Source organism: Chaetura pelagica, unplaced genomic scaffold, assembly GCF_000747805.2.
Source record: "Chaetura pelagica isolate M959 unplaced genomic scaffold, ChaPel_1.0 scaffold425, whole genome shotgun sequence".
Taxonomy (NCBI): domain Eukaryota; kingdom Metazoa; phylum Chordata; class Aves; order Apodiformes; family Apodidae; genus Chaetura; species Chaetura pelagica.
In genome coordinates, this window is record NW_009953205.1 from 4,310,269 (window position 1) to 4,321,180 (window position 10,912).

The following is a 10,912-nucleotide window of genomic DNA, read 5'->3' on the forward strand; positions in this document are numbered from 1 at the left end:
GTTTCATGTCAACAATAGTTATTTTGCTTTCTACTTTTTGTTGTCTTTTTTAAAGCAATTTGAAGTTTTCTGAATAAAAGGTTTATACAAACATAAGGGAATAACCACATATTTAAAATTTTACAAAGCAACTGTTTATTTCATTTCTACTTTTGTATGTTTCAACAATTGCTTTTCTTTTAAGTGTGTTGGTTTGTTACTAATTAACATAGCCCTTGTTTTTCTTCCAGTCCATAAGACGACAAGAATGGACAGCAATCATTCCAAACTCCCAGCTTATAGTCATCCCCTATCCTCATAATGTCCCTCGAAGGTACCTTCGTCATTTGCTCTTCACAAAATTACATTAACACATTAATACAGAGTTTAAAATTAGACGCTATGTAAAGGTTTAAAACTTGTTACTTGCATAGAAAGTAAATTTAGGATCAGTGGCAAGGGGTTTTGTTCTACAGATGTTGATGCCTCTGTGATGAGGCAGAAGACTGCTCAAGTATTTACACAGTGCCCATAAAGAATCAAAATGTATTACCATCTCAACTCCTGTAAATAACAACACATTTTCTAAATTTACTAACATTCTTTCTGACAAATTGCAAACATCATAATGATTGAAGGAAGCATTTTTGTTTCACCAAACATGCAGTCTCTATGTAGTTGCACATAAAACCTTTAGTTGAGCCCTTCTGAATGCAGTATCTGTTTCCACAGGTAAGAGTGCTGGGGTTTTTTTACGTAAAGGTGAATGAGTTGATTGTATAAGAGCTTGAACACTTAATTCATTTTGCAATTAAAATGTTTATCCCAGAAAGAGAGCATGTTTCTCTCTTTGCTATTAGAGAAAACATTAGTCACATATTCCAGCTGCTTTTTGCCGCTTGATCTACTAGTGAGGTCAGTTGCATTTATCATGCAGAAATTATTTTGACATCAGTTTCAGCAGTTAATTTCACTATAGGACAAATAACAGTTGAGAGACACTATGTGCCACTTGAGTTGCTAATTAAAACCACAAGAATAACATCTGCCAGATGAATAAAATTTAGTCAAGAGTCCTGAGGTATTTAAAAGGTATGTGTTATGCAAAAATTTTTGTCATTGTATCCTTAAGCTATTTCTGCTTCCCTGTAAGTTTATGAACACCATGGAACAGCAGAGTAAAGAATTCCCAGAAGAAATAATATTTCATTTGAGGGATGTCTTCCAGAAGCCCTTAAAGTGCTTAATTTTATTGCTCACCAGCATTCTCTTGCCATAATCAACTGTTTATGTTGCCTACAACAACGGTTGTCCCTGGGTAAACTTCAGACAGGGATGCTTAACCAGCTGGACCAAATGAGCCTGTCCAAGAGGAGCTTCTCATGGAAGAAACTGTATCTTACAGGCTTATTTCACTCTGCTCCAGGCAGTTTTGTGGAAGGTTTTCTTACGCAGGCTACTTTGTCCTGGGCAAGAGATATATCTCCTAATGAGAAAAACTAAGTCCCTGAGGATATCCATAGCATTCCTGGAAAGTTAAGCAGAAACTGCATTAAGACATGGTGGTACCTGGAAATAATTGTATTAAGCCATAAATTTCCAGGTAAACACCATTAAGCTTCAGTGTCTAAGTACAGCCACTGGTATCTGTAGATCAGGTTGTTACCTGTCTTACAGTAGCAGGTTATTTTCATCTTTCTAAGTTAAATGTTTTTTCTGCATGTTAATGAAGGGTATTAATGTTTCCCTGGATTCTCTTCCTGTGTACAGCTGGAGTGCCAAGCTGTATCTGACCCCAAGTAACATTGTGCTGCTAACAGCTATAGCCTTAATTGGTGTCTGCGTTTTCATCCTGGCAATAATTGGCATATTACATTGGCAAGAAAAGGTAAGCCTAATTAACTACACTTTTTTTTTTGTATTTTCTGTACTATTTAACACTTGCTAATATTTTACAGTCTTGTACATTCGGGTTTTTTTATAGTAGCTTTCAAGACTGTAATTTCTTACACAGACTTCGTTAATTCCCAAAAGGTTTTTAATATTAATTCCATATTTACTGCAAGCTTAAAAATTCTCATTGTTTTTATTTAGGCTCTAAGACACTTAAAAAGGGACATGATGAGCAACATGGATAAGTTTTTTGCCATTAAGCTGTTACTCACAGCTGAGACATTTTTGTTTCACATCTGAGCTTTCCATTTTGCTGAGTTTTAGGACTGCTGTTTTGGAAAATAGAACATAAAACGCAGTTTACTTGAGTGCTGCTGGTAATCTAAAATAAGGAATCTCTTTTTCTGTATCTATCTTTGCTGATTGCACTGACGTTAGTATTCAAGACTGTATAGGGAGTCAATTCTGTGCATATTGGCTGCTTTGCTCTGTGTCTGAATTATACATGCAGTGTACAGAAATCCATTGATTTGAAGAAGCATTTTGAAAGGGGCCTTTCATGTCACAAAAGAAATGTTCCCAGTTTTCTTATCTATGCTCGCGTTCACAATCATATCCAAGTGGCAGGATTGCAAATAAATGCTACTACATACCCAAACCATAATCTTAGCTGTCAAATGAAATTACTGCACATTTTGACATGGTAGAACTGTTTGTTATTTTGTGCTTGTGGAAATAAAATGACCTTGTTAAACATTCAGACAGGCTTTGCGCATGCTTCATATCTCAGTGTTAATTTGTCTGTCAATCTCCACTGTTCAAAATGTTAAGTACAGTGTCCAAATAACAGTAAAGCACAGAATAAAACACAAAGCAAAGACATACAAGTTTATGATGACTGTCCTTAGCATGTCCTACTATAACGAGAAAGAACTGCTAATTGTGACTATGCACTGGGTGGGTTTAACTCTGCCTACAGCACATGTTAAGCAACAAGAGTAGCAGAAAAACATACTTGGACTTCTCGTTGGGGAAGGATTAACTATGTACAGTTCCATATGGAAAAATGGAGATTTAATAGAAGTGTTTAAAACAATTATTAGTATAATTCATGTATTTTAATGTCAAGAACTACTCAGCCCAGAGTGCGTGCTTTCTGAACCATGTTAAAAACCCCATTAGGTATATGTGAATTAAGTGGTATTTTGGTTACATTATACACTTCTTTCCACCTGCTACATTTTGCTCAGAATAGGCACAAATATTTTTATAAATTGTGTGTATTTTCAGACTGCTGTATAAACATTATTTAATTCCTGTAATTTTCCAATGGTTTCCTAGTGATTTTTACCTTCCCAATTTTTAGAAGAAATGATTAAGTTACAGAACATGTAAGAATCTCAACTAAGGCTGTACCATACATCACTGACATGACTGGGTGCTAAATTCCTAAGTTCTTTGTTTATTTGCTTGTTCTTGGTTTACTGTCTCTTTCAGTAATCCTCTCATAAAAATACTGTTGTGCCTAAATGCTGTTTTCCCATTCAAATCTCTAGAGTACCTGTAGCAAAGAAAGGAACAGGAAATATACCAGCAGTTACAATCTCTTCTATTCCCCCTGAGGATGATTATCTGTCTGTAACTGCTGTTAAAATAAACCGCATACTTTGACCTCTGCAGATAAGTAGTAATAGGAGCCCTTTGTCTGTGATACTTCTTACACACTTGTCTGCCAGCCAAATATTTTATTGTTTAAATAACTATAGGATTCAGGAACAGTATATATTGCTCTGTCAGTTTCAGAAAATTTGGATCTATTAAAAAAAACCAAACCCCACAACTTTCAAATATCAGGTACGAGTTTTTAGTTTTCATACATCAAATGAAAGTGAGATTGAGGAAGAATTTACAGCATTATTCATCTTACAACAAATAACAGCTGATACATTAGCTAAGGACCTTGATGTTCCTGTGTTCTGATTCTTTATAACTTGCTTTGTGGTCTTGAGGCTACTCATGTGAATGCCACTCATTGATGGTAATGCTGCTTAGAAAAGTTTTGATGGATTCATTGGAGTATCAATTACTGCCAAATTTGAAGTAGTAATTTATTTTTTTAAACCATACAAGAAATTGAGTGAAAATTGCCAAGTGAGACTATGAAATTTTGTGGAATGTGACAAGCATTTCAATATAGGAAAGATTATGCCACTCCCTTCTTCCCATCCCATTTTTTATGTTCAAAATACTACTGTCATTGATAAAGTCCCTGCCAAAAAACCAGCCTGATCTATCTTAAACTTCACTGACAGCTACTGCTGCCACAAAATGCAGTAAAAGCCATAGTTAATCCAATGGGTTTGATATCAGACATAAACATTGTGCAATGAGGAATTATTTGGCCTTGAACCAAAGCAGATGACAAACTTTCATGGCAGAACACATGCACCAGTTTCTACCATGTATATTTATCAACTGAATTGTCATGTATATTTATCAACTGAAATACAAATCTGAATGCCCACACATTAGCATATTGTAAAGGCTTTTCTTCATTTTACTCAAAAAAATTAAGCAAACTAAAAAGCACTGCAATCTGTTTTGCTAAATTCTCTTACGCTAGGATTTGCACATAATGTCTGTCATGACAAAAATGCTGTTTTCCAGAAAGATCCTCTAATAAGTTCTTTCAGACTCCGTTACTGGTTTAGAATACAAGAGGAGGCTTGTGGGAGCCTACATACTACATGGATTATTGTTAAAATTTAAATATGCTTCTTTTTTTTCAAGCACCTTCCAAACTACTCTTTTAGCAGATCAGGGTGTGTTCTGCACAAATAAACAGGGAAATGCATCCTACCTCTACATTTTCCTAATCCAAACAAAAACACAGAACATTTTTAGTGTACTTGGTGCTGTTAATTATTGGTTGAACTGCCATCTTGACTACATTTGTATGTAGTAGGGTTTTTTTAAAAAGAAACTCATTTTAAGTGCATTACAGGTAAAAATTACAGTTAATCCAGAGTAATTTCTTCTCATTTATGATGCAGACTAAATAAATGCATACTATGAAACATCTTCATTTTTTAAATACTCCTTTTTAAAAAGCATTATTAGAAATACTATAAAATAACGGGTCATAAATTTTAAAACAGCTGAACATTAACATCAGAAGCCAATTTTTAGTTGATTATTGCTATTTCAAACTGACATAATTTAAAAGCTAATTACTGGGGCTTTTACTAAGCTTTTTGCTTTTTGTCAAACGAGTAACTTGGAAAAAAAAAAAATCAACCATTCCCTGACATTGTGGTGACTCATTTCTGTAACAGTATTGCTCTAGATCCCACAAAGTGTTTCTTTATTATTATTTTTCAGAAAGCAGATGACAGAGAGAAGCGACAGGAGGCTCATCGGTTCCATTTTGATGCTATGTGACATGCCTTAATATTTATGAAGGAGATGCTACTCATTTGCTTAATTGAATACTAAATTCAGATTTGTGAAATTATTACCGTGAAAATACTGCTGGTGTGCTATTTGTAAATGTTGCATTATTTGGTATTTATTTGGAAAGTATTAAAATTAGACCTGAATGTCTTGCAAGGCCTGTCAGTTAACAGACTGTATATAACAACATTTGGTCTTTATTTAACAGAACTGTAAATTTATTTTTCTTAGTAAAGGGATCAAATTGCATGTACCATTGTTTACGTTTCACCAATTCTTTAGTAATGTTTGATAGAAGGCAAGTTGTGTAAATAAAGTTCAGCATTTCAGTGAGCAGAATACTTTGTACCACTTCAATTGGGCTTGTTATTTGTACAGTCCTTGCAAAATAACCTGCATTTTTGAAAACTTAAGCTTGAGCAATTTCTCAGATGACTTGATCATTATTTTGATTGTACTAAATGGTGCTCAATGTCAAGTATTCTGTATTTTTCTTCGTTTAAATCCATATGTGCAATAGTTAAAGAATTTAGGAACTGGGGAACTACAAGAAGCCTGCAATGTAAGTGCTAGTGCATTAGCTCATCATGGGATAGATGCAGTATTTATGTGTGTTAGTTCTAGAGAGAAGACAACGTGTTAAAAAATTAAAATCATTAAAATATATCAGCATTGCATAAACTGCTTTTATTATTAAATTATAACCACATTTATTTTAGAAAAGCCTAAAGTCACTATGATTTATTATTTTTTTAATATAAGAAGGTTATGGTATTTTTTTGTTTGGTTTTGTTTTTAAAGAAGGAATATTTTAGAGTCAAAGGAGAATGAAGATTGGCTCCCTAAAATTTATTGCTAAGAGATGAGGTATACAAAGATTTTATTAAGAATAGGACACTCAGAATAAGCAATGGATGATTATCTAAGTGCACTACCATACCCAAATTTTGTAAGGCTGTAATAATTACATAAGACAAGTGGCTCAACTTTATGTATTTAAAATGGTAATAATGTTACAGTTGCTCAGTGTACTCCTGGAAGAGTCTCTAAAAATAATCATGCTTTTATTTAAGAGTTATTCTTTAGTGATACAAGTTTACATTGTTAGGTATGTATTCAGTCTGTCAGTTTGCATTCCTAATAAATACTGTTTGGTAAACTAGAACAGCTTCCTCAACCAACTACAAAGTGTTGGGTCTTACAGACAATCACCTCTGAAGGAGGTGATCTCCTTCGGTCTGACACGTGTCCGATAACCGGCTGCCCTGTAACATTACCTCTGCTTGTCAATACAGCCACAGAAAAGGGAGCAGGCACAAAGATGAACTATGTCCACCCTGAGTCACAGACAAACCATTTGTTACCATGGCAGTGCTGAACAGTGACCCATTCATACAGCAGCACCAAGCCAAAAATCAGAAAAGTACTGTAAGTGGTCTACTAAGCTATTAAGTTTTACTAGATATTTCTCATATCAAATGATCAGATGCCAACAAAGGAGACTTCAATATTAAATTACTGTTATTATTCAGGATAGCATATTCTGTGATTCTGTGATTTCTTTAATGTACACTTTTAATATTTCTCTTAGAGTAGTAGGAAAAGGAAGATATTTTTAGATAAATACCTAATGCTATTGGACTTTTAAAACCCCATTTGATAAAATTTGCTCCGGACCACAAAAGTAATAACAGGTTTCATTATTAAAAGGCAGCACAATTCAATACCTTTCCCATCTTTTTAAGATAGTTGAAGAATAAGGCTAAATGCATGATGCCTTTATGGCAGCCAAGTTGTCTGTAGCCCTCAATCACAATATAATAAACATAGATTAGCCTCCTTACGTTTTTTGGAAAAACAATTAGGAATTAAATAACCTCATGCTGACATTTAAGCTGTTATCAAGTTAACAAAACAATTAACTCAGTATCTTTTGCTTAAAGGTATTTTGCATGCTCAGTTGTGCATCACTGCATCATTTTAATAAAAGTCCATTATTGGCCCTTTAATAGCTTTCTTACAATGAAGTTTACCACAGGTTCTAACTACTCATAGCTTGGCTCACAACAGTATATGCATACTGTTTTGAATTAAGGTATTAGATATTGTTAAACCTCTTGTCGTTTCTATGTCATACTTTGGTTTTCTATTTTATAAGCATCAAAAGTATGTTTGAATAAGGTTATTACCCTTCCACCAGTTAAGTATAAGAAAGCAATGTCAATTAGAAAGTGTAGGTCTCGGTGATCAACACAGTAACTGAGAAGTGAGAAATAGTTCTAACTACATAAATTTTCAAAATGCATCCACCAAACAGAGCCCTGGTGAGAAATGCTATTGGAAGGCTTCTTCAGTGTGAAATCTCACCTATATAAAGATAGGTTGGCACGCCAAGTGACAGATGGCTGTTGAAATGCCATCATTCTTTGTTCGCATTTTCTATGAGAAGCTTTAAGACTGAATCTTCCTACCAGATTTATCTTTAATGCACTATAATCCTCCAACAAAAGAACCAACTTTTCTGCTGTAGATTAACAGGCATATTCTATATATTATAATATTCCTCCTATGATGACACCATTCATCTTACAGACAGCTGTATTAAAAACATTTGCTATGGTTAAAGAGTAACCACTATAAATGCACCAAGTCAATTCAAGACTTTTAGAACTACTTTCAAATAAATTACACCTAAATAGAACAGAATAAGTCAATCCATAAATTTCTACTATATTATAATCATCAGAACTTAGTTTTGTTAAAACAATGGAAAAGCATAAACTGGACCAGTTTTGAAGGCATCAATAACTAAAAGAATGCTTTTTTTAAAACCAAGAAAATAAAATTATGCTTAAAATAATCTGAAACTTTGCAAATAAATAGTATTTATTGTAAAGGGATGGGCAGATTTTTTTCTCAAAGACTTAAGAAGCATGTAAAGGACTTGAGAACAATAAATGTTTAAGTCTTAAATCCTGTTTCAGTAGCCCAGTTATCCATTCTTTTTTTTTTTTTTTTTTCCATTTTGGCAATAGGATCTTTTTGTTGAAGGACTAATATCGACCTCAGCTGTCACTTTGAAAATAATCAGCCACACAGCACTATTTTTATAATTAATTCCTATTTTCAGTTAAAAATGTGATCCCATTAGAAATTCCTGAATTGTCCAACTTAAGCCAGAAAAGTTTGTAGGTATGTTCTAATACTCAGATCTAATTATATTGCCTTGAAAACAGAGAAACTATCAGTATGCTTCATGATTATTTGAAAGTTTGCACTGCTCAGTAAACAGCAAAGCTAATTAAACATATCTATGTATGAGGCACTTGCACATTCTGCCATTTTCTGTTTAGAAATTCTATATAATTAGGATGTATCAAATGCATCTATTGACAAACCCAGGTACCAGACCAGTTAAAATCTAACTCTGAATGTCCTTTCAAAATTATTCACTGTTGACATCTGTATTTTTGCAACCTCTTTAAAAACAAGATTCAAATAGTCTCAAACATAATAAAAACTTGCTGGTCTAAAACTATTTGTGATGTACAGTCTGCTACTCAAGACCAGCAAATACTTTAGGTAATAATAAATTAAAGCATCTATTAGAAAAGCAAACCAAAGGAAGTTTTAAGGAAGAACTGGTGGGAGGAGACAAAATCAGTTCTAATGATGGAAATCCAAACATTGTATTACAGCAGAGCACCTGTTGTAACTGATTTATTCTTTAACTATTCACATGGGTATTTACCTGCATCAAGAAGAACAGTTTCATTCCCTACTCCCATTCAAAAATAATTATGATGACTCAATAAAGCAGTGGAACAATATACAACTAGTTGTCTAAAAGCTGTCTTCAACCTTTTTTAACTCCTAAACTCAAGTTTAATTAACTTGAGCTTACTGCCAGCTTGACCTGATGGCACAGCATTTTCTTCCCAGGAAACTAGCACTCTGCAGGCTCAGAAAATGGGAAGTGAAAGTTTCTTCAGACTTGCCACAAGTTTACTCTAAAATACTCTTAAGCACCACCTATAACAAGAACTCAAGCAAGACAAGCAACAGGGATGTCCACTTCAAAAGTTTATCTGAAACCAGCAGTAAACAAGGCAGAATATACCCAAATCTACAAATTTATGCTACTACCTGTGTCTCACACACTGAGAGCTTTAATGCAGGCCAGGGAAAGAAACAGGATGGGAAAGCTCCTATGCTTCTCCAGGTGTGTAATAGCTTTGTTCAACCTTCTAATGGGCAAACTAGAAGTTCAACTTTTCAGTTAAATTGACTGTGGAAGATTGGGTCTTGCAATTACTACCAACTTGTCTTGAGCACAAGATATTACTAGGTTTTTCTCCTACTGCTTTGGTGCGAGACAATTGACCACAAATAGTTTTCCTGAATGCAAACTCAGCTAGGGGTCTAAGAATCAGGCTAGTTCTCTTATTTCTTGTATCATCATAAGTAATAAAAAAATCTGAGCCAAATTTTGCCATCAGTTACACTGTGCATTCCAAAAGAAAGAAAGAAACAAAAAACAAACCACAACCAAAACAACAAACCCCTGTCTCCTAACAACCTGCACAACAGCATAGTCAGATTTTAATTTTGTGCTCATGTACTTGCAGAAGGGATAAAAAAAAAAACTGTGGGTGATACAGAGATACAGCAGAAATTATTAACCTGTTAGACTACCTTAAACATTTTTGTTAGCAAAGAAAAAAAGCCAAGCAGATGCACCTAATGAGGACTTATCTTTATATGGGAGTTTTCACTATAGAATTTAACATTTCATCACACCACTTTAAAAACATGGTTAAGAGCTGAACAGAGAGAAATTGCTTTATTCACTCCTGGAATGCCACAGCTATTTTACAATTCATGGGAAAACTACCCTTTAAGAAGGACTGTATCATCTCAATTTGAAATTGAAAGGACAATCCAAGTAAGCGGAATAATACAATTATGTAACTTGGGATTTTGCCAGAACATCAAGCTTAATACTTCATCAAGCTTCTTAAAACACTGAAATGGATCTTTAATACCCAGAAAAATTCAGAACCTTTACTGTAAGGTCTCACCGGGGCTGCCCTGCACCCCGTGGCTGAGATCTGGGAGGGAGAAGTGTCACCTCCTGCACCCGCAGGGCTCCACGTTGGCTTCGGCCACCTGCTCTGCAGTCCCTCCTTGCTTAGTTCGCCACCATTAACAATCTCTTTGACTTGAAGAGCCTGAAATATTTAACTGGTAACCTGAAGCAAGAGCATGACCTTTTCTAACAGAATATGCTGACCTTTGAGCATTGTAGAAAGGACTAAACATTCAACCACATAGCACCAAACCACAAGGATATCGGAACTTCACCTCTCACGTCATGTTCGAGATTGTAGTAAGCAAGCCCCGCTTCTTAAGGAGACGGAATCGTAAATTGCAATTATACATCTAATTTACACGTCCTATAATCTAGTGGGTCTATTGAAGGGGTTCCAGAGTGCTCCCATAAAGTGCCTAAGCGGAATTCCGGGTGGGGTACGTGGAGCTTCAGAAGCGCACCATTCTGCACCTCAATGGGGAGGAAGGGAAGAGC

General features: G+C 34.8%; 1 protein-coding gene across 1 annotated transcript in view; it reads left to right on the forward strand.

Moving 5' to 3' along the window:
- The window catches only part of ITFG1 (integrin alpha FG-GAP repeat containing 1), a 67,181-nt gene extending 61,384 nt beyond the window's left edge, over positions 1-5,797 (forward strand). The window contains 3 exon segments of the mRNA XM_009997479.1: positions 231-313; positions 1,750-1,867; positions 5,254-5,797. Coding sequence (XP_009995781.1) covers positions 231-313; positions 1,750-1,867; positions 5,254-5,313 — 261 coding nt within the window. The 3' untranslated portion in view covers positions 5,314-5,797.
- The last annotated feature ends 5,115 nt before the right edge of the window (positions 5,798-10,912 follow it).